The following is a 24,799-nucleotide window of genomic DNA, read 5'->3' as shown; positions in this document are numbered from 1 at the left end:
CATTACTGCCAAGCAGGTGAAATATAGAGTGATATTGTGGTTTTAGCTGATGTGTCGCCTCACTGTTTTGAGCGATGCTCGTTCATCGCTATTTAGAGCAAGCAAGCGCGAGCCCGATGCTGACTTTCGTTGACTTAATGGCCACAGGTGTCGCAGTTAACAAGCAATTTCTGATTCTTACAAACAGTCCCTTTAAGCCTGATGTTGCCTTACACATAAAAGAATGATTCCAGTCACATCCACACAGTGAGGCATACAGCTTATTAATTAAACACTGGTATCGGATCGGTACTCTGTATCGGAGGATACCCAAAGCCATGGTATCAATATTGGCATCGGGACTGAAAAAGTTGGATCGGTGCATCTCGATTTACAACTTCCTTCAAAGAGGAGTGAAACTGCTCTGAACATAAATAGGATAGTCTCAAGCTAATGTTTGATATTGTTTAGTTGCTCCCCCAAATGGAGTATCCTCCATACATCAAGTGATCAAGTAAGGAGGCAGAGCACTAAAAACACATTTAAATAAACTAGTTCTTAATTTCACATACTGTGCATGTCACCACAAATGCTTCATGACAAGGTACTCAACGGGCACTTCTCAAAAACATTAATTAGGAAACAAATATATAAACCACACAAGTGTAAACAGGGACACAGTAAAATATGAATGCATAGTATTTGCCCTCCTACTTCAACAAAAATTCAATATAACATATAGTATAAAGTGTTACACCTGAACCCAGATGGCAGCTACTGTATAATATACTGTAAGTGAGCCTCTGTCTCAAGTAGTAAACCAATTTTACGACGTATGTCATGATAAGACTAGATAGCAAGAATAACAGAAGAGTAAGAGGAAAGACAGCAGCATTTTTCCTGCACTGAATATGCAATGGTAGAGGTATAGCGACTGTATAAAATTTTTATTGGTGACATGACGACAACCTTACATAAGCGTGCCCTCGTTTTCTCCAACTCAGAATAAAAAAATGATGAGAATAGGGGCAAAGTCTATCTGATCTTATATGCAGTCTATCTTGACATAGCAATAATAATGTTTTCTCTCTTCTTCTTGTGCTTTCAGAGACAAAGAAGAGAAACTACTTCAAGTTCTTGCAATCCTTATATCCTCAAAGAGAGCAGTCACTGTAGACACTTTCAGTTTGGTTTGCAAATGCAACACAATGTGTCTCATTCACTCACACACACACTAGAAAACAGATTATAGATATCCTGGCATCAAGGACACATTGCTCCCTGGGGACACTCTGCTGCTCGTTCTCACTTTAGTCAATATTACCTTCACATGCACCACTTATGTGGGAGCAAGTGTATTAATATGTGTGTCTTGCCAGAGGGCAGCATGTCTTGTTAAAAGTGGAAATCAGAACATAAATGGTGATGATGTTAAGGTGGAAGTGGCAGAGCCAGCTGTGCAGAGCAGGACAAAGAAGGGTTGAATGACCGGTTGAACTGAAAATCATTTAGTCGCAAAACTGAGCCCAGTGTTGCTCTTTTCCAATGAAAGTAGCTAGCAGCATTACCTGCTAACTAGCTCCAAAAGTCCCTAAATCTAGAGGGAAAGTCGCCAAGTGGGCAACACTGACGGTCCGTTGCTTCAGGCCTCCATCCAAAGCTAGCAGCTTGTGAAAGACTCCGGTGACGAGCAATGAGTGCACGGGCAGAGTGGGACTCATTCTCTTGAACGGAAGAAGGAAAATAACTCTGGATTTGGCTATTAGTGCTTTTTACAACTTTTAGGACGTAATGATTTAAATAAGGGCTATTGAAGTGTTCATACTGGGAAGTTTGTTTGCATCAAAAAAAAATTATGTATTTTATTTAAAAATTATCCACTGAGTTACGGACATCTCTTTCCCAATGTAAGTCTATGGGAAAAAGTATTTTTGGGCCCAATGGCATTATGTGATGGACACTGAAGTTGTAGTACCACCGTTTGGCCACTACAAAAATTTGCTTCAAAGTCTGGCGCTCTTCCTGGGGGCTTGAGGTAGGTAGGTAGGTAGCCTCATACCATGGTTTTCAGCCCAAATTAAATGATTGGACGGGTTTATTACAGTCCTGCGACAGCCACAGATACCAGATTTTTTCCCCTTTTTTTGTCAGTGCATTTGATTCATTAGAATTTCAACTAATATAACAAAAGATTTTTCTCAAATCCTTACCAACCCTGCCTTTAAATCTGAATCTATTCTGCATTCAAAAAAGGCACAAGGTCAAACCCCTCATTTAAATGTACAGCCAACTTAAACAGAAGGTAGACAAATGGGCACCTGTCTCTGCTCCTCAACTTGAACTCTCTGAAGGAAGTAAACCGTCTGTTTAGGAATCGACTTTGGGATCCTGGTAATAAAATGACAGAACATGCAGTACATTACTAATGCGATAGAGGGTCTGGGTCACTCTGCTTGTGTCTCACGACAAGTCTTTAACAAAAGTCACAGATCCGTCCATGGGTTCAGTCTTAGTATAGTAGACCAGAGCTTCTCTTCTCTGCACTGTCCAGTGGCCCAATTGCAAGAGACGCCTACTACAACATAAACAGTGGTATAGTGCATGTGCAATATAACTACTTATTTTTCATAGGGCAATGGATAGAGCTACTGATGAGACAATGATGTAAAATACTGCTCTAATGTGATTATGTCTAAGGTATGAAGCCCATTTTTGCTATCCTACATACATGTCAGTTTTATAGCTAGAATACAGCCAATATGTTGAGTTAGAAAGTTATCAGCCACTTTACCACTCACATCCCACATACACACACACACTCTACGCATTGGCTCTGCTCCAACCGGCTCTAGTGAGGGCCATTCGCGTTTTCGCATTGGCCTGTGTACATATAGCTCTTGAATACGCTTGGCACACAGGAGAGGCTTCAATTGGTTGCAATCTCACCGCTAGATACAGCCAGATCCTACACACTGTTCCTTTAACCGTAAAATTTAGAAGGGATGCACCGATCCGACTTTTTCAGTCCTGATACCGATATCGATACATGGGCTTTGGGTATCGGCTGATACAGAGTACAGATCCAATACTAGTGGTTAATTAATAAGTTGTATGCCTCACTGTGTGGAAGTGACTGGGATCATTCTGTTATATGTAAGGCAACATCAGGCTTGATTTAAACATCGCTTTCCTAACTTTGTAAAACTAAATGTAACAGATAAATACATAGATATACAGTAACTTTATTTAATTGTTCTTTATTATTAAAATAATAAATCGTACACCAGCAACTTGGCAAAAAAAAGGTGTAAACCTTTTAAATGCAAAACAAATCGGTCAAACCTTAAACAGGAAAACCAGAATATAATGTATATAGTTATGAACATAACTGAATTGAATAGATGAATTTCATTTTCCCAAACAAGGTATTTTGTTCAGGGAGTCTTTAGCCTGGTTTTATATATTTATATATAAACAAAACAAGTTTCTTCATTATTAATACAAAATATTAACATCAAACTTTTGTTACTTTTTGTGGGGGAAAGGGAGTTAGTATTGAAAAGCTGCCTGTGGGCAATACATCTTATCATACATTTTCCACTGGTTTCTTTTAGAAACATAATGTGCTAACGTGAGAGTAGATATGAGGCCAGTCTGGAGCCAGAGTTGGAGCTAAACTGTAGTATCCCTGCTGTTTGAATTTTTACAGCAGCACCACAGCACTGGGCACAAAGTTGTCGTGTTTCAGGGTGGAGTTAGTAAACTGCCCACCCCTTAATTAAACCATAATGAGCTCCACTGCGGGCACATGGTGTCTGACCCTCATCCTCAACCTGGGAGGTGCTGACATTTAGCATCGTCTTCCCTGATGACACTAATATGAGTTCCTCAACATTTTGCAAAAGCAGCCGGCGTGACACACAATAGCACCGTGTTATTTTAAAGCAAATGTTTCTGGAGCTAATATGGCTGCCACTGAATGTGCAATGACCCAAGTGTAGGTTGGGTAACGGTATAGATAAGTGGATATCATTGCCTGTGCTCCTCGGCGGTTTCCATGGACTGTTTCTATGGCAGCCTAGGCTCGCACCATCATCCGCGGCGGTGGCGCCGGCTAGCTCCCACTCCGAAGCGTTCAGGTGAACTTGTAACCAAGTTTCCTTTGGTCTTTGAATGACACCTGCTAAACTTGATCAACTTGCAACTTCACACGCCCCACGCTTAAAGCACGCGGTGGTTAGCTGGTGTGGACGACTCGCTCGCTGACATTTCTGCATGATGCGCGAGACAGTCGGCTCTTTCAGAAAACTTCTGTGTAACGTCAGTAGAACAAATAAAACTGCCGCTCAAAATCCCTGACTCACCTGTAATACTGCACAAAAGGTGAAATAATGCGACCCTGCCCCACTGTCCGAGGTAACTCCGGGGATAAGACGGGAACATTTTCAAAAGCAGTGCCGTCTCCTGCTAGAGGACCCGAGCGTCGGCTGCATGCCAATTTAACGCTATGTGCTGAACAGTGGAACCTCCTCAGCAACAACTCCGAACTGCATGGGGACTGTACCATCTACTCAGCACGGAGCGGGGGGGGCCGGGAGCTCACCTGACAATGGAAGTAAACGGTCATTTGTCGAGATCCTACAGCAACATCCCCCTGGAGGAATGAACCATTAGTATACACATTACGTCATCTCTGTTGATAACCCGACATACATTGATTGATCAAATCACTTTATTCTCCTCTGTCTTTGATGGTTACTCACTGAAAATACATCTACATGGTTTTACAGCTGCAATAAAGGATATATATTTGGTCTGTTTTATCTGCCATTCAGCAGGAGGTTTTGAAATTATTTAACAGATTCCAATTAAATTAGGTTAAAAGTTAGGCCAGTTCATCAAGAAGAACTGATTCAATTCTGGTGAAAATCAGGCCATCATGTGAGCATTTAAAAAGCAGTATTTTCCCTTAGAATTCTCTTTGAAGTATAGAAACACATTTTTCCACATTGCTTGGCCTATATATAGGCCTAGGTGGTCCAACCCATAGACTGCATTCTCCTTCATTTTGAATTTTTGGCAATTTTTTCACCACTTCTTCAACTTTCACCAATGTTCTCAAAATTTGGCACATAACACATTTGACTGACCTTGTAAAAAAGTTACAAATATTTTTTTGTTATTCCATACTATTTTCCTGTAAGACAGAAACACGTTGCCATTTTTCTTACTTGAATGTGTCAGTACCTGAAACCATATTCAGATAAAATATGCCCTCTTCGACTTTGAGCAATCTTTCAAATTTCTATAGCATTTTGCCTACAGGTGGTGCTATAGCAACAAGCATGAATGGGGGATGTAATTATAATAACGTCAATGGCTGTGTGACATTTAGTTTTTCCAGTTACAGAGCCCACATTGATGGTTCTAATGATGGTTATTACTTCCACCCGTGTTTGTTCTCCTTAGAGAAGTAAAAATGTCAGCACACCATTCATCTGGGTAGGAGTCCCTAGAGAAAAATCACAACATTTATATCCCTGTAGGAAATTGCTGTGCAACAGTTGCAATATAAAGTGGGAAGAGTGCAAATACATAGAGTGGAATTATATAAATATCTCATAAACTATATGATACAGTGTTTTCCTGTGATGCTTATAAACTTCTAAAAAGATTATGGTCTAATTTTCTCTATGGACTTGAATTGGTGATACCCAACTGAATTTTTGAAGTGACACTTAAAGGAACAGTGTGTAGGATTTAGTAGCATCTAGTGGTGAGGTAACAGATTGCAACCGACTGAACGCTCGTCCACTCACCCCTCCCTTTCCAAGCTAGTCGGAGAACTACGATGGCCTTCAGGTAATGTAAAAACGTTTACGCTTCTTGCTAGAGCCAGTGTTTGGTTTGTCTATTCTAGGTAGAAACATGGCGGAGCAACATGGCGGACTCCGTGAAGAGGACCCGCTCCCTATGTAGATATGAAGGGCTCATTCTAGGCCAACATAAACAATTATTCCTTGTTTCAGATACACTAATGAAAACATAATTATGAATACTATATTCCATTTCTGCCAATAGATCTCCCTGAATCCTACAAACTGGGCCTTTAAAGGTTGTTGATCATTTTAACATTTGTGCTTGCTGGTCAGTAATGGCTGCATGGTGTCTGTCTCACATGCAGACATTGCTGCTCATAGTCAGTCAACAAGTTAATCTTTGCAAAGTAATGTGTGGCTGGGATGGGATGGGGGTTGGGTGTGGGTGGGGGGGCAGCACCCCCTTCTGCTGACAGAAAGCTAACCAGGTCAGTGCTTTAATTTGAGTCTCAGTGCTGTCTTCTGGAGAGCCACAAGGGATACAATTACTCTCCCACCATCCCATTCATCTGAGATCGAGAGTGTGCACACGAGCATGTCTTTTTCTTTCTTTAAAAAAAAAAAAAAAATATATATATATATATATATATATATATATATATATATATGTGTGGAAGTGGGTGAAATGAGTGCATTGAATATTCCCATTGTTCTTATGTTCAGTTAGAATATTTTGCCTTGAGTGCAATGCATCAACATGAAAGCTATATGTTGATTTGGCAAAGGATTTATTATGAGGGAGAGAGAAGAGCAGACTAAAAGACTGTATAATTCAATTTAAGGGCTTTTTCTAAAATCCCATTTTGTAATACTAAAGTTTCCCACTGACTTTTCCACAACCCCACCTCGTGGAGCAGTAGACTTTTCCATGAGCCGCACCATTATATCTTTTTTTTTTTTTTTTGCTCTTTGTTTCACATATCCTTTTTCTTTCATCAGCAGCTTGTTTTTGAAATTGAACTTCCATTCCTCTTTAATGTCTCATACAATTGCCAGACCTTGTCAAATCAACAAACAAAGTCAAATGTTTTGCAACCATTACAAAAACCCTGTAATGAATACACATTTATGGAGGTACAGTGAGGTGTTCATTCAAATATTTCTTAGGCTATGGTGTTATTGTACAGGGATGCATTATATGGTAAGGTACAACTCAATCCCCTGTATGTATATCATGCTTAAGGCATGGGGCAGAGGCCATATAGGTGGTCGCTTAGGGAACCACCTTCTGGGGGGCGCTGGACGACCTCTAAAATAATAATAATAATAACTAAATATTTTTTAAAGATGCCAGTGGGCGCCCTTCGTCATTTTCTGCATTGAGGTAACAAATGAACAAATAAAGAAAGAAAGAAAGATATACACTTTTCAACACTCATAACTCTCTTTCTCACACTTTTTCATCTGCCCAACTGCACTTATTTGTTAATAAAAGTGTAAATTGTAGTGAAACTGACTAAACATTTAGAAGTTTTAAGCCAGCAATATCAGGGGACCAATTGTTAATTTACATTATAATAAATACAGTTATTTATGAAAATAAAAATCTTAATTTTTGTCTTAAAACCATTGGGATGTCTGATGTGTGTTGCGGCTTACGCAGCTAGGGTTAGGGTTCTGGGGGACTTCACTCAGTTCTGTCACAGTTTCAAGAAAATGCAACATTTGAGACACAATTTCACTATAGTATTTGTTGCAAAATACTGCACTTGATTGCATTATATTGTTTATGTAGGTTATTCTTGGTACTTGATCCCCATCCACTGTGCAAGTTTCCACAGACTTTTTAAAAAAGTTGGTTTTGTCAGTATCATTACTCTCTGATTTTTTTTGATAGAACATTTTCTAATAAAACAAAGTTGTATTTTTTACTTACATGTAGCCCAATAACAATTTTGTCTGACAAATTCTTTGTGCTTTTCCTTCAAATTACATCTCAGTTAATTAGCAAAGACAGAGATAAGCTTTCTTGTTCATGTATTTGGCTCTGAATTGTCTTTTCTGGATGCACATTAGCCTATGGAAACACCACAAACCAGTGGAAAAAAGACTGGCACATGACCTGTATATGACCAAAAGTAAAACTGAGGCTGTGTTAATGAAACTAGCCGTTATTAAACCAAAGCCAAGGAATCCATTTTCATGATTGTGGCTGTGATGGATTTTGTGATCATGATAACAACCTCTCCTTTCTGCTCTCGCTCTAAAGTAAAGCTGCTCTCTTTCACCAGGTACTTTCTCTCTCTGGAATGTTTTCCAACCCCTCAAGTGCTCTTTCACGAAGGCCATGAGAGGTATTGAGAGGGCTTCAGGATTGTGACGAAGTAAAGATCGGTTAAATTAGTCCACCTCCCCGCTCAGACGCTTCTTTTATTCTGCGGGTCAGCACCTCCCTCCCTGTTTGCCCACATAAATTGGTCTCTCTCTGCTTTCTGTCTCTATCCTTTCTCCTCCTCGAGCGTCCATCTGGACTGTGAGAAAGAAAAGGGGGCAGGACTTTCATCAATAATACCACAAGTAACTGAACATCCCTATTTTTCAAGTTTCCTCGGGGGCCACATGCTTATATTAAAGACTAAAATAAAAGGCTGCAGTTACAGCTAGTGTGTGCTGTTGAACTATTAACAAACCAAAAGTGACATCTGCTGGTTGAAAGAATGAACTCTTCACATTCAGACCTAAAACAGCAGTGGGTAGAATTGGAGCAATTATGATTAAAAAAAGTTACTTTTTTAAAACGGTCACTATATCCTGACAGTAATGCACGAGACAGGTAATCATAAAAATCATGTTCCTCTGTGTCCTCCGGTGTCCAACATTTCACAGATCGTAGGAAAACAACCAATCAGAGCCGAGCTGGAGCCTGCCGTCTCTGAGCAGCTGTCAATCACTCACAAACTTCAATCAAACGGTCAAACTAGGCAGCGCTGATCAAATATGAATCAATATTTGTTACTGTAATGCCTATTTCTCACCTCTAATGTTTTCAGAAACATCTTGTAGTGTACTGTTTAGCTGTAAAATGAGAAAGTTTGTAACCCGGAAGGCCATGTTAAGATAAATTGAGGAAATACCAAGCACCGGCCACCAGCCGGAGCAAACTTTCTCTATGTGTCAGCCCTGTGATAGTCTGGTGACCTGTCCAGGGTGTACCCCGCCTTCACCCAATGTCAGCTGGGATTGGCTCCAGCCCCCCGCAACCCCGAAATGGGATAAGCGGTTACAGATAATGGATAATGGATGGATTGGATTAAATTACTTCTTTACCCTAGATCTACATTTTAAGGAGTTTTCAATATTTGTTTTGTAGGTATTCACCTTCAAAATACAAAATGCTAAAATGCTCGAAATTTGATTAAATATGATATTATGCAAGCAAAGAAATGTCAGATATCTATGAGAAAAACATGAACTATTGTCTTCTCTTTTACTTCTTAAGTAATGTTGGCTGGTCTTAAATGTGCATTATATTCATACAAAGGATAAGAAGCAGCAAACAGTGGAGTGTGAATGTTAAAACTGGGATGAAAGTGTTGCAAAAACATTGTTCCCCATGAGGGACAATAATGTGAATGAAACATTAATAAACCTCAACCAATTAAAGATTTATGAGCTTTTTAATATATTTCACTGCAAGATGACAATGACACAACTTTAAAGGAAGTTGTAAGAAACACATTTTTGTTAATTTTTCAGTGTTATCACTGATACTACAAAACAACGCAATCATACTTGTTATTGTCATGTTAGGGTTATTGTGTCTCTATGTTTAATATAAAAACAGCTAATCGTGTGTGAAAGAAAAATAAAAGATACAGTGGCTTGAAACTTGAAAAATTTAAAATTCTTTAGGAACTCATTTTGTCTCATTACATGGTTTGATCATCATTTTTGAAAGAGCGATTTACTTAAAATCTAAAATTTTTTTTACATTAGCATCGCATGCATTTCATTGCAATCCATGTTGTCCCAAAGTTCGGCTAAAAAGGTTGCATGGTTCTAGTAAAATGGTAGTTGTACCGAGTCTTCTTCTATTACTACAATAAACTTAATAATAATAAGCTCTTGTCTCTTATCCTTTCATTATCATGTCTGTACAGTTTTTCAGTACCACAGCACAGTGGACAGCTCCTCCATGTTTAAGAGGCTGGAGTTGATTGATACATTGATGTACTGTGACATTTAAGTGTTCCTTATGGCAGATTTGTTGTCATTTGTTGCAAGAAAAACCCACAACAGGATATTATTCGTTAGGCCCAAAATGATGCTACTGAAGAACTTCTGTTCACAACAACATAACAACGTTGTTTACAGACTACCATCCTATAATGATCTCAGTGATTCTTTGGAAGACAGTCATTAATGGTACATTAATCATTTAAATATTTATATTGCACATAATTGCAATATATATCTCAGTGTTTTAGTCCATGGAGAGATAATTAAAACCTGCATTTCATTCCCTGGAGTGAATCAGGCACAATGAAGAAAAACATGTCACCTTGGTCATAAAGTTAAGAACACTACAACCTTGTTTTCTGTTTCTGCTGCATCCTGATTTTTTTTGTTAACTGACTGCAGGAGAACTGGTCTTACTTCCCTTTTAGGACGCTTTGAAGGAGGAAATGCTTTATACAACTACATGCTGCTAATGTTGTTTCAAAGTTGTGAAAAAATAAGAATTTTCTTCAGATATTGACATGAAAACTCAAAATGTATAAAAACAATAAGGGGATTCAGGTCTACAGAATAATTTTTTATAGCCGAGGAGTGAACACTTGTGTTTATTAAATGTTCATTATAACATAGCTTTATTTTATGAAGAATAATCATAAGAATTGGTCTCCACCAGTTTGACCACCCTTTGAGCTTTTGCACAATTGTTTATTTATTTTATAAAAAAGGCAACATCACTAATACAATTTGAATCAACTATAACATTAATTTATTATATATATATTTTTTAATTTTTTTTAGAAAAGTTTCCATTTATAACATCAGTTATCTTGTCGTGTGAGATCTTTTCCTTAATCTGAAAAATAGTTTTTCGACCTACAGGTGTTAATTTCGCCTTGGAAACAAAAGATGTGTCAACACATTAAAAAAATTTTAATGTCCAGTGTGATTTTGGGAGTTATAATGTGTGTTATAATATTCGGCTGCTGCACAAGGAGATGATAGAAAACTAGAATAAATACTCATATTTGATTTCACCATACATTTGTCACTTATTACATTTATCTTGTTACATGTCGTGTCAAATAAACTACCACATTTAAAATGATCACGATGTCCTTTTAATACACACCAAATATACAAGCATGGGTGACAGTTTTGCTGCATCCACCTTTAATCATTGTTTGAATTCAAACATTACAAACACATATGAATAATGATGCAATCACTCAAAACAAAACATTAAACAAGGAGAGCATTACTTAAAAAATATATATTGTAAAGGAAAAGTACAATCAAATCCCAGTGTTTCAAAATAAAAATAAGGCAAAGCTGAAAGGCAAAGTATCTACATAACAAAAGCAAAATAATAATAATAATAATAATAATAATAATAATGCTTATTATATTTTTCTTAATTTGCTGTTAAATTGTACAAGGATGTGGATGAATCTTGAAACATTTCTTCTATGGCTGCTGGCTATATTTAGACTGAAAACCGGAAATTAGCTGTGGAAAGATTATTGCAAAATTATTACACAAAATCAGATAATGTGGATTTTTTTAAAACAATATATACATGTAATGTAATTGCTTCCACTTTCCTCTGTTATGTAAAATGCTGTGGAACATTGACTGTTCAACCATTTAATGTAACTTTCATTATTTTACAACATTTCAGTCTCTTATTATTATTGTTACATTTAACTAACAATAAAGCAAGGAATCTCTGTCTGTCTGTCTGTGTGTTATTCACATATCTCGAGAACCGCTTATCCTATTGTCTTCACACTTGACGGGTGGATTACCGAGGATGCCATGGAGTGCTTTGTCGAATTTGGTGCAATTTGGACACTTGACACGTTTATTATTAATAAACTTTGAATAAACAAGCGACAGCTATCTCTTCAGCAGGGAGGCTGGGCTTCAGGCCACTGCAGACTTAGACGAGCATTTTGTTTGACTACAGTTCACTTGCTGCTCGATCCTAGATATATTCTGCTAACGCTACATGAATGCTGGATAACGTTACAACCAAACTTTTCTTCACTTACCTGAAGTCAACAAGTACGAGCAGATAGCCTACAGGAACAGCGCCACTCTGCATTACAACTCAGATTGTGTAAGTTTGCCATACTAACTTGTAACTTTACCGACGGCAAAATAGCTCCATTCATTAAATCAATGCTCTACTTTATAACCGTGGATGTTATGTCAAAGCAAGAGACCAATACGCCTATTTTGAAATGAATACCTCCGCTAAGCATATTTCACCGATGCTGCAGCCAGTACTACTTGTGCGAATTGGTTGTGTTTCCCCCCGTGAGTAAGAACCTCCGCTAAATACATTTCTCTGACCGCGTTTAGCAATACGTACGTACAATACGTAAGGACCCAAGGAAGCGCAGTGTCGAGTGTGAAATTGTTTGTATGAGCGGTTCTCGAGAGAGCTGCAAGCAGCAACACCACAGGCCCGTTTAGAACAGGCATATTTTGAACGGGCACTGCACTAGTATAATCAATATGGTGTATATATTCTTTGGTAGAAGTTTACTTACCACAGGTATCCTTCCTTAAACTCAGTGAATTTGTGCCGAACCATAAATGTTGCTAGAGCATCTGCTACCTAGCAACAGATGACACAAGACTAGGTTAAAAAATGGCCACAAACTGAACCAACTGGATCAAACAGGGACAACTGAACATACACACAAAACCAGATGTGTAAACTGAATCAAGAAGTGACACTACAAACAACAATATCTCAAAGTGTGCATTAGGTTTGGCAAATCAACAAGCATCATACAGGAATTCCAACAATGTCAGTGGACAATACATACAGTGTACATTCAGGTAAACACCCCTTACTTTTTCTGGTGCGTCCTCGTGGACAGCATGACCACACTGAGGGAGGACCTGCATCTGAAACTTCCCTGTGGATAAACAGTGAGATTATTTTTTAGGTCTGTGTGTTTTACTGTACTGTACTATGCAGAAAATCTCAGTTTGTGCTCCTTACCTTGCATCTGTCCAATAGTAAGGTCTTTGTCAAGCCTGTCCACTCCTGTTCAATGGATTAAGTCAGGGGTGAAATTGTGCAGTTGATGGAAAAAAAGTTTGGAATAAAAATCATTTGTATTCATCCAAACTAGTAGGATTTGAAATTCCATCAAAACTGCCTATCCAGACACTTTTTATGTATTTGGAGTACCAAATAATAATGTAGTGAGAAACTGCGAGGGATCTAACCTGCGAGCAGAAGTAGTTTTGGCACAGAGCAGGTGAGGAAGAGGGCAGACAGGCCTCTGAACCAGCCCTCCCAGTATTTTTCTGTCTTTGACAGATCCACTCGCCAGGTGAAGATGCTTTCTTTTTTTATCTGGACGGAAAAAAAAATCAAAGTACTTTTCAACCTCTCACAAACAATTACACACACGTATGATACAAGTGGAAGACAAATAGTAAGAGAGACGGAACCTCTTGGTCATCCTCCTTCATCCTTTTCTTGTTGGATTCTTCCTCCACTTCTTCATCCTCTTCCTCTTCTATTATACCTTCAATGCTATTAGACACACCTGGACTACTGGTGGATTCCTCACATCTGTAAATGTCAGAACAGACCAAATGAACATACAGTACATAAAACTTACCAGCAAAACCACGCAGGACTTAAAGGCGCTAAATTCTATATCCACAGCATGAATATAGCAGCAATTAACTATTTGCTATGTAAAGATATAGAGGAGTAATGTCTACCTGAGCAGAGAATGAAGTCACTCTCCCTCTGTGTGTGTTGTAATTCGAGTCTCTCCTTGCTTTGTTGACATAGCCGGTCTGGCCGTGCATGCTTTTAGTGCATGTTTGTGCATGCGAGTGTGCCCCACTGGCTAGCTCACAGCCGCCACTCTGCGCTGCTCTCATACGACGGTTACAGCTGATAATGCCGTCCTTACCGACACTGTCGGAGGGGAAGTGTAGCACCTACCCTCCGGTCCCCCTCAGGTAAACCATGTTATCTCTGTCAACACTTTCATCGTTGTTTACACTGTTAGCGTCACCATGTTGAGAGCCGTTGAGAAGCAATAGAAATGCTTCCAATCCTGTATTTAGCACCTTTAATGTACAGATGAGAAACAGAGCAGACATACTTTTTCACCTGGCCTCCCATTGACACTCGTGCTGACTCCATGTTTCGGATCTGGCCGCTCTTCACACTGAAAGCAAAGGAAAAGACAAGTTTCAGACACTTGTGTACAAAAATCAAACAAGTTAGATGCCATGCAAACTTAAAAATCCAAACTCTAAAAATGGAGAATTAAAGCTTGACAATCAAAATACGTCCTTTCCAAGCTGAAGGTTGTCCAACACAGGGTAAATGCTTTCAACCTATTGGTTTTAGTAAATAATGTGTATGACACTGTTTGGGAACAATAACTAAATTGCAGAAGAGTATAATTGGCCCAATCATACGTTCAAGATGTAGCGGTATCATGTTCATGTTTACCTCCATTCGATGGCATTCTCCAGAGATTTAAATGTCTTCGGCCGACTTCTGAGGAAATTCTGCATACTGTTCAAAGCATCCATTGCTGTACCTGAGTGCAATAAACAACAATTATTAGTCATTAATACACCCAGGAATTCTATTCTGAGCTCATTTGATTTGATTTCATTATGAACATGTATCATATAAATTCACTGCTAATTTAAAGTAGTAGTAAAATCAACCTGCTATTTGGTCAAGTAAGCGTCATAAATTGAAAAATATGTATCTATGATGCTCTATTTGAGTAAGTACTTACCTTCTACAACATCAATGACACAGAGGCCAAGCAGGGATGGAATATGATTGGCAGCGGCTGTGTGAACTGCAATGGCTCCACCCATGCTGTGTCCAATAATCATAATTGGAGGCGGGTTGTCTCCATAGAGCACCTCCACCACTTTGCCAATATCCCTTTTGGAAGAAAAAGCAAGGTAAACCTGTTAACCGTGTCACTAGGGGTGTGACGATTCACTCAGCTCACGATACACGATATTGGGTTCACGATCTCGATACGATTCAATATTATAACAATAATTTTAACAAAACTTGAATGATAAATATATGACTGAAAAAGTAGCCTTTTATTTAAAAGACACAAAATGCAAAACAATGCTGTTGTTTGCCCTAAAGTTCCATTTTTTATGAAATTGTAATGTGTTATAACTAGTAACATGGTATAGCCTAATCATCTTGGAATAGAATGTGTCACTTCAATTCTACTTTCTGACTGAACCATTTTCCACACACTGAACTAAAAGGTTACTCTCCAGTATGAATTCTCATATGCATCTTCAGTTTCCTATTTTGTGTTTCAACAGGTAATCCAAAATGCTACGATACAAGCGATTTGAAAGACGGGGGGGGCGTCTTCTATGCTAATTTCGCCTGACTCCTCCATTATTGCCTGGATGCAAATCAGCTGCAAATGCGCTATCCACACCAGCACTACGGATGTGACGGTGAGGACATTTTCCCACCGGTTAATAAACTTGTGACAACACCGGTGTTACGGATTACACCGGACATTTTACAAGAAAAGATGACGGTCAACATGCGTAGCTTTCTTACTTTGATCTTTACCGTCAGCTGGCTGGCTGTGTGTCTGGCCTCTCCGGTCCAGCTTTTGCTGCGGGGCCGCAGGGGTCTACCTGGCGCCGCACACACCGTCTGTGACTGCTCCGTCCTCCTCGCGGCGATTAATGCTACCTCATTAATGTTATGGCTCCCTTATAGCCCTGGGTTTAAATCTGAAATATTGCCAAATAGGCGCGTTTGCTTTTCGCTTTGACACCAAATCCTCCGCCATCTCTCGGTCTGTCAACTCTCTCTTGTCCCGTATGTGTGTGAAATATGACACCTGCTGCTCTGAGCTGACTCCTTAAAATGCATTCACTTTCAGATTGTAGCGTCCGTCGTCCGACTATCTATTGATAACATGCTGCTGATACGCCAAAATGAACTAAATGGGTTTTATTTCTGTAGAAAAATCAAGACGACGATGGGGGCGGTGGGTATGTAAGCAGTGTGCCTGACCACCGTGTAACACCGGTAACAACGACTACCGCGACAAGCCTAACCAGCACACACCTTGTTGACCTGCATCACCTACTGGTCTGGACTCAGAATGCCCTCGTCTGTTCAAACAAAGCACTGAAAAAGACGAGCGGATGCAGATCAGTGCTTGTATGACTATATGTACCTGTTATGCCCTGATAATCGCGATTCAGTTTTTCGTCTCGACGACGCAACGTTTTATACCGCGAAATTTCGCAGCACGATATTTCGTCACACCCTTCGAGTCACATTTTTATCACGTGTCAGTGTTTCTAAGTATACAGTCTGAAACCTCAAGACAGAGTGGATTTAACAATTACCCATTAATCCAGATGTAAACAACCACAAGAACCCACCGAACTCTGAAATCACTTTCTCCCTCCTGAATTGAACTGCAAAAGCAAAACCACGTAAGGATGCACCAAACATTCCGTGCCTTTAGGTGGGAAGCTGTGTGCGTGACTCAATACTCCTTTAGCTGCATGTTCTCCCCGTGTTAGCGTGGGTTTTCTCTGGGTTCTCTGGTTTCCTCCCACACTCCAAAGACATGCAGGTTAGGTTTATTGTTGACTCTAAATTGCCCGTAGGCGTGAATGTGAGCGTGAATGGTTGTCTGTCTCTATGTGTCAGCCCTGTGATAGTCTGGCGACCTGTCCAGGGTGTACCTTGCCTTCGCCCAATGTCAGCTGGGATCGGCTCCAGCCCCCCCGCGACCCCGAATGGGGGCTGGCATCCATCCATTGTTATTGGCAATGGATGGATGATGGATGGATGTCCCGCAAGCCTGCAGGATCATTGCTGCCCACTCTGGCTTCCCATATTTTTCTGTGATTCAAGTCTAAGCTGTTTAGAGTGAGTGTGTAATGTGGTTCTTACAAATTCCAGCATCTGTCTCAAATGGGAACAATGGCCATTTTTAAAACATTGATTATTATACTGGAACAGAGAAATCCACTGGAGCAGAGTAATCCATGACATGATTTGGGCAGCAGCTAGCTTAGATAGATAGATAGATAGATAGATAGATAGATAGATAGAGACTTTATTGTCATTGTCATGGAAAAACAACGAAAAACTGTTTTGTTTGTAGCAGCTTGTAGTTTCCACAGTAAGGAACAGCACACCAGTAAGGCATCTCGGACTATTCCCCACCGTGCTATACGTGGTCAACATATTTATGGAATTACCTATAGTTAACGTTATTTTACTATCGAACTAGCCAGCTGCCAATATGCCAGGCCTGTCGCTAGCATGGTCGCTAGCTGCTGGATGACTGTCACAACATGCGCTGAAATCCTGTCATGGATTATTCCTTTCCAGGGGACAGCACTTGCATAAACTAGAACTAGAACTGGAAAACAAAAGACGTCACAAAGGTATGACACAGTTTCCCTGTCTTGTAAGTGTTTATTGTTAAATAGATTCAGAAACTTACTGAGTATTTATATTGCAAATGTTATAGAAATTCTATACTCCATTCATATCGCCACTGACAGGCAGTTACTGTTTACTGTGATGACGCTGCCACCCTGTGGTTTCCCGGCGCGCCCTCGCAATATGTGCATACATGAGCAACTTACAGTATTTTTTTGTCATGTTTTATAGCCTCCGGAATAATATCAATGTTTTAAAAATGACCATTGGTCCCCTTTAACGTTACACACAGTAACTTACTTGGCCATCGTGTCTGCAGAGAGATCATCAGGATTTTTCACTTTGGTGTCACCTGCAGGTGATGAGAGAGAAACAAATTCACTATTTGTTCCACCCAAGCACATGAATATGCAAAGAATGACCTGCAAAATGATGCAGGGGGAGAGTTGGCTTCTAATCACAGGTGGGCAGGGATGTGATCAAGCTACTTTGGTACAGCACTTTCACTTCTTAATAATTTGTGATTCTGGAACTGCAATTTGAGCTGTAAAATCTGATATAGGACTTAGGTTAGTTTTTGCGAAGCATTATTAAAAGGGGATTGATAAGACAACCTTACCAAACTGACAAATCTGAATTTCTTAAACTTTAAATAAAATATGACTTGTTACTAATTGTGTGTCCTGTGACTATAATTACCATGAGCTCGAAGGTCCATAGCCACCACCCTGCAGTTGATCCTGCTGCATATGACGGCCTGCAAAGACACATACAAAAAACATTACATCAAATCGTGTACAGCAAACATGCTGTAAGAAAAAGGCAGCTTCATAAACATTATGATTGTGTGTATTTTAAACAAACGATGTATCAAGAGTTAAGAGGTTTCTGTAATAGTTATTATACTCACAGTGAACACTGCCCAGGAAAGTGCAGAGTGGCCTCCTCCGTGGAGCAGAAGCAGCACAGGACCATGGGCACCACTGCAGTAAATTCTGAAAATGTTCAAGGTAGTCAAGGAAATGCATAACAGAGCTGTGAAAAAGAGCAAGTAAATACTGCTCAAAAGAGAATAAACATTAAATTGTATAAACTGTGCTTTCTTTACCAAGTTAAAGTTAGATAGCACACTGGTATAAAGAAGAAGCTAAATCTGAAATAACCTAGTTGGATTTGAATGCTCTGAGTGATTGCCACACTAAAGTTTCAAAAATTCATGCTTAATTTTCTCCTGACAAACACAAGCAGCAGTCAAGGATATATCTTTGCCATTTTCATTTTCCACCTCAACATCTTCGAGGGTTTCAAAGTAGTGACTCCAGGGCAGGGGGGAGAAGTCTCTCTTCCGTCCAGGTCTGTATATACAAAAAAAAAAGGACAAGCAAAATGTAAACCATTCCCATATTGCAGCGGGATTATTAGAAGACATAGTGCAAGACAAATCTTTGGATGTGTTTAAGTGAAAAGTACAAGCTGGCTCTCTGATACTGTAGCTTTTTTCACATGGTCAAATGCTGGAACACTGAAGAGGAAAAAAATCGCCCATATAAAGTAGATTCAAGATTATTATTAAATATTGAAATGTAATGTGAGCAATAACTTGTGAAATTCAATAAAATAATATTCAGCAAGACAAAACCACATGTCATTGTTCACTGCTTCATTCATTACATCTTTACCTCAATCTTAAAGCAGCCATACATGTAGCTGAATTTTTCTAATGCTCTGGCTGAGACTGAAGACATTTTTAAGAGTAATGTTTTAGGGTTTGAGTGTTGGTGTAGTTACAGTTTTTTGCACACACTCCAGAAAGACTGGTTTGTTTTATTTAAACCCCAAATAAACATCACTGTCAAGGTATATAATACATGGATACATCACTACCAAAAGCATTAACTTGTTTTCCTACAACTGATGTAACATGGTGATGTAACTAAGCAATAAGCCCTGGCCTTCAATCACTAAGTTACACATGATGTGTAAATGGAAACTAAAGGTGAAAAGAAAAGAAAAGAAAAGAAAAGAAAAGAAAATCTAACCTATCTTTGGAGACTTCTCAACCTCGACAATAATATCTTCAGACACTGCTTTTCATGTCATGAATGCTCACACTTACCCTGTGCTAATGTTAGCCAAGATCCAACTGAGTTTAACTTAAAAACATAGGCTATATATTCTGCTAAGGTTGTATTTCAAAGCTGCGAGCTAAATCGCGTGTTATCCCCCACCTATTACTCAGGTAGCAACAGCTAACAGTTAGCTTCATTAGCTACAGCTAACAGTTAGCTAGCTTCATTAGCTAACGCGACCAGTTCAGCTGCCATGTCCTTTAACACACTGTAATATACGAGTCCACTGTAACAGAGAGCAACTGATGTGATGCTGGATCATATCAGTTGTAACGTTACACTGCCAGCACAGTTGACAGCATGCTATTAAGATGCTAGCTAGCTAGCTCGCTCACCCCATCTTCATCTTGGAGCCTGACTGGAGACCAGCAGCCAGAGGAGGTCTGGAGGGGAACAGGTTCAAATGCAACTGTTTCTCCATGTTGTCCAGAGAGGAGTCGGTCTCTGTCAGTAACTCTTTAATACGACCTTCCCTCTCTTTCCAAGCAGAGGATTTTCTTCGACACCTGCACCGACGCTAGCCAGGCATTGGATAACTGTCAGCTAGGATAACGCTAGGAGAATACGTTTCCGTGACAAGCTAACGGTTAGCGCTCTTCTTCTTCTGCTGCTGCTGGGATTATTTTGGGTCGGACTATTCTTCTACAATTGTCTTTCTTAGTAGTTTAACGCCTCACTGCCACCTACTGACTACGACATCACCTACAACACAACAGTGATTGACAACAGTTTACTGTTTGCCCTCTGAAGATTGGGACACATTGTTCATGGTAGAAACAAATGTACCATATTTAATATTTTTTTTTAACCAAATAGAGAGTTTCTTTTCTACACTGTACTGAGGAGAGAACTGAGAACATCTCAAGAAATAAAAACTCCCATCGAAATAAGTTTCACATTCCTCCAGATGAAGTTAATTTTTCAACAGATGCTGTAATTTTCCTCCATAAATATGAAGTCATGAAATGACTACACAAAAGCAACAGCACTTTTTAGGATGATGTTGTTATCCTTTAGTTTACAATATTCTTGAACACAGGGTGGCACCAGTACACTCTTTACCCATATAACTGAGACAATTTATTTAAAGGGGCACTCCACCTATTTACACATGAAGTTCAGTTTATTCATCACGGTTAGTGCCACTCAGTCAGGGAAAACAGTTGTACAATGTCTTCAGTTGCTCGGGAGGAAGTTTGTCAAATCTGACAAAATGGCCGGTGATGTCATAGTGATGTTTTCAGGGTTATCTCAGCTTGAATTTGAAGACCACAAATAACAGAAGGCCTGTGTGGGTACTGTTTGGTCTCTAAACTATGGTGTACGGTCATAGACCTGCTCTAAATAACTTCTGTTGTGATTTGACGCTATACAAAAATAAATTGAATTGAATTGAATTGTGTTATGTGTGGAGTGTGGTGGCAGTTTCTGTTAAAACAAGACACAAACCAACGTAACAACTTGTCTTTCAGTGAATTTAATAAAAAGGCATACATTAATAACTAAAACATCTGCAGATGGACTGCAGATGGACTCACGAGCAGACACTTGTTGTGGACTGTGGCAAGTGAGCCCTGAATACAAAGAATAGTCAGTATTTATACATTTAAAGCATAACATGAAGATAAGTGCAAAGAAGAAAGGAAGAGAGGGATAGAAAGTGTATCAATGCGTCAGCACACAGCAGACAACAGAGCATCACAAGACATAACAAGTATTTCAGCAATCTGTTGTTTGCAGTTACAGAGAACTAAAATGTCAGGTCACTGTCCTATGGTGACGAAGTTGAACATGTGAGGCACTGAGATTATCTAAAGGTACAGTGTTAAACTGCAGATATGAAAATTGCCATTACAGGAGTTTGATAGATTTGGGTGTTTGTGTGATGTGGGTGTGAACTCGGAAATTCCAACTTCCCAGTTCAATGGAACGTAGAAGAAGTAGGCTACAGTGCAGAGAAGTGTGTTCGCTGCTGGTGACCCCTTGAGGAATATCCAATAATAGCAATATTAATAATATGGTAAGAATGGTAAGAAAACAGTGTAGTTACAGTGTAGTTATGATCACTGGGAAATGCAGCTTTATGAACAATAAAGTTGCAGTTTCAGTCCTGTAATGTATTGCTGTTATTCAATGGGAGACACCTGAGTGACTTGTTAATGCAGTTACATAAAGAGTATGTTGAGACAGCTGATCGTCTGCAGTTGCAGACTGGCTAATTTTGATTGTGAGAGGCACACGAGAGGACACGAAGAGGTGAGGGCAAATAAACATAGTTGGTCACATATAATTTTAACTTAAACTTTGGGACAAAGATGCCTTCATCCACCGTCTGAAGTAGTGTTACAAGCGCTTTTCACAGCAGCAATTTTGACTTGTCATAGCAGGGTAAACACAGGTGTCATTGATAACATTAATTATGGTCCAGTTCTATTTAGTGTGTCACAGCCATTCTAGTGAGCCAGCATGCACAATACCAGGGCCCTGACCCACCTAAATGGAATAGGGCCATACGTACTGTTATTAATTAAACTCGTGTTTACCCTGCAATGACATATACAAAAAAATTGCAGCTGTCAAGTGTCCCTAATATGGTAATGATGGCCTCTGAGCGAGGTGAATGGTGTTAAGCAGTTTTGCACTCGGTGGCTCACGTTACTGCAGTCCTGGAAAGAGAGGAGTGAGTGGCAGGGTACTCAGTTGGTTGCAATCTGCAACCACACCATTAGATGCCACTAAATCCTACACTCTGTCCCTTTAAGCTTCCTATTTGAACAATAATTTTCACCAAAATACACATTGTAATAGCTACTTGTGAAAAATCTTAATCCATCCGATTGTTTCAGAGCCTTTCTGTCAAACCGTCTGAGCAGATGGACGTTCCAGTTGTGGCCAACAGAGTGCATAAAACAATTCATATGTGTAACATGTGGCCTGTACCTCATGGACCACATTCAGACGGCAGACCATGTGTGTTCTCTAATGTGTTGGCTGGAAAAAACATTTCATGGACAGAAGCTTGAAGGCACTTTGTCTTTGACTTTAGCCATGGTGGTAATCAGTCGGACCAAATTAGGGGGTGATGGGATATTTGCTATTTGTTCTTTTTGAAATTTGGGTGAGATATTTATCTTTTTCTGTTTTTATTTTTGGTGATTTTTTATTTTTATGATCCAATTTTATTTTATATTTTAATATAATAATCACTTCACTTTAACATTCTGTACAGTCTGGATGTGTATCAGACCCTGTTTACCATCCTGAACGTTAGTCTGGGTTAGTCTTTGATTTCTATGCAGATCACAATCCCCTCTGACTAATTTTATATTCAGCGGAAGGTTGGTTGGTTCAGTGTCCTTTCCTTCATACCTTAAATTAGTTGAAATAAAGTAAGACATAATTTCACTTGCAAATGGTTCTGTGAATGAGGAAAACAGGCCAGATCACCCCACTAACCTTTCAGTGACGCAGCGGCTAACTTTATTTATAGTGTCATGGTCTTTATTTATAGTGTAATGGAGATTAGCTGTTACACAGCCCTGATTCAAAGTTCGTGGTATTCAAAGTGCGGGACAACGAGGTGGTCACGGCAGTCTGCCGGCTCAGTTTCATTTTCAGGGACTGTCGACGAGGTCACTGTAAACTGGTTGAAGCCAGACCAGCGAGTTGTTTACTGGTCTGACTGTGCTCAAAAGGTTATTCACATAGTGTTCTCAGGAACCTGTTTTTTATGGTCAAGAAAGCAGGGCAGTCTTCTTCTGAACCATTATTGAGGGTGCTGGTTTTAAGGTTTAACCATGTCCAATCTTTGCCTTGCCAATTATAAAAAACTAAAGACAAGACAATGCACAAATCTAACCTTTTAAATGCAGCTGAAACTCTTTTAAAAAATGGATTAGTGCCTTTAAACTTTCTGTCCAAACACCTGTGCACTGTGGACACAGTTTAATGCAATTTATTTTCCTTCTACCAAAATATTTAAATGTAAATAAGTTGTGACTTAAAGGTCCAGTGTGTAGGATCTGGCGGTATCCTGCAGTGAGGTGAGGAGATTACAACCAACTGAAGCCTCTCCCGTGCGTCTACGATAGCTGATGCGAAAATGTGAATGGCCCTTTCTAGAGCCATCTGGAGCAGAGCCAGCGCGTAGACTGTGTGTGTACGTGGGAAGTGAGTGGGGAAGCAAGCAAGAGAGAAAGAGCAGCGGCGACGGGAGCAAGTAACGTTATCGACTACGGCCCAAGCAGGAAAACGTAACAGTGTTTGTTTTTTCTGTTCTGGGCTACCGTTGAACCATGGCGGTGCATCATGGTGGACTCCGTGGAGAGGACACACTCCCTATGTAAATATAAACGGCTCATTCTAAGCTAACGAAAACACGATTCTTATTTTCAGGTGATTATACACAAAAGAAAACATACTTTTAATATTATATTTAGTCCATTTCTGCCAATAGATCCCCCAAATTGTAACACACTGTTCCTTTAAAAGTCATATTGATAACATTTTATGTAGACGAATCATTTAAAAAAAATATTACATCCACAAAGCCTTTAGAAAGGTGCCGAATAAAAGCATGGCTTTTCCGATAAAAAATATTGTTCATTTAATTATATAACTAAAGCAATTAATTAAACAATTAATTTATTATTAATTTCTGTTGTATGCTTTATTTAAAAAGAACACTACTACTACTACTAGTAGTAGTACTACTACTACTACTACTACTACTAATAATAATAATAATAATAAATTACTACTACTACTACTAATATATATATATTCTGTATATATAGAAAACAAAAGTTGCACATTATGGTATGCGTCTAAAAACCAGCCCATGCTGATGGAGCCAATCACCACCAGCAGCCCACATGAGGTCCTTGTCAATATATACATGCACCTTATGGCTAATTTAATAGTTGGAAATACTGTAAATTGTGAAAAATGTGTCAAAGGTACAGGTCATTTGCTGAGGCAGGACTTTTCTTCAGCCTTTACAAAAACAACTTCAGGGGTGTTGTGAAACATGTCATGCGGAATATGATATGAAATGACTTTTATCTGTACACAGTAATGTCTAAACATTATTATTATTATTATTATTATCACAAACAGATAAAACAGCAGTATACGGGGAAAACACTGGTGTGCATGTCACA

General features: G+C 39.3%; 2 protein-coding genes across 4 annotated transcripts in view; both read right to left on the bottom strand.

The window, feature by feature from the left end:
- The window catches only part of nectin3b (nectin cell adhesion molecule 3b), a 32,548-nt gene extending 27,987 nt beyond the window's left edge, over nucleotides 1-4,561 (bottom strand). Inside the window, exon 1 of one of the 3 annotated variants that reach the window (XM_037747943.1) lies at nucleotides 4,344-4,561. In XM_037747943.1, coding sequence (XP_037603871.1) covers nucleotides 4,344-4,422 — 79 coding nt within the window. In that variant the 5' untranslated portion in view covers nucleotides 4,423-4,561. The remainder of the gene's footprint in view (nucleotides 1-4,343) is intronic. The other 2 variants (XM_037747945.1, XM_037747942.1) reach the window with 2 other exon arrangements.
- Nucleotides 4,562-11,132: 6,571 nt separating this feature from the next.
- On the bottom strand, nucleotides 11,133-20,293 carry ppme1 (protein phosphatase methylesterase 1). Its single transcript, XM_037749000.1, has 14 exons — nucleotides 19,973-20,293; nucleotides 18,770-18,863; nucleotides 18,419-18,511; nucleotides 18,208-18,265; nucleotides 17,809-17,860; nucleotides 14,837-14,991; nucleotides 14,539-14,629; nucleotides 14,183-14,248; nucleotides 13,512-13,635; nucleotides 13,284-13,413; nucleotides 13,054-13,098; nucleotides 12,903-12,967; nucleotides 12,593-12,660; nucleotides 11,133-11,543 (listed from the first exon to the last, which is right to left on the bottom strand). Exons 1-14 carry the CDS (start codon nucleotides 20,056-20,058, stop codon nucleotides 11,540-11,542), a joined length of 1,131 nt encoding a protein of 376 aa, XP_037604928.1. The 5' UTR covers nucleotides 20,059-20,293; the 3' UTR covers nucleotides 11,133-11,539.
- Nucleotides 20,294-24,799: the final 4,506 nt, after the last annotated feature.

Source organism: Sebastes umbrosus, chromosome 17 (genome assembly GCF_015220745.1).
Source record: "Sebastes umbrosus isolate fSebUmb1 chromosome 17, fSebUmb1.pri, whole genome shotgun sequence".
Classification (NCBI taxonomy): Eukaryota; Metazoa; Chordata; class Actinopteri; order Perciformes; family Sebastidae; genus Sebastes; species Sebastes umbrosus.
The sequence above is the reverse complement of the archived record's forward strand: the minus strand, read 5'-3'. Positions and strand labels throughout refer to the sequence as shown.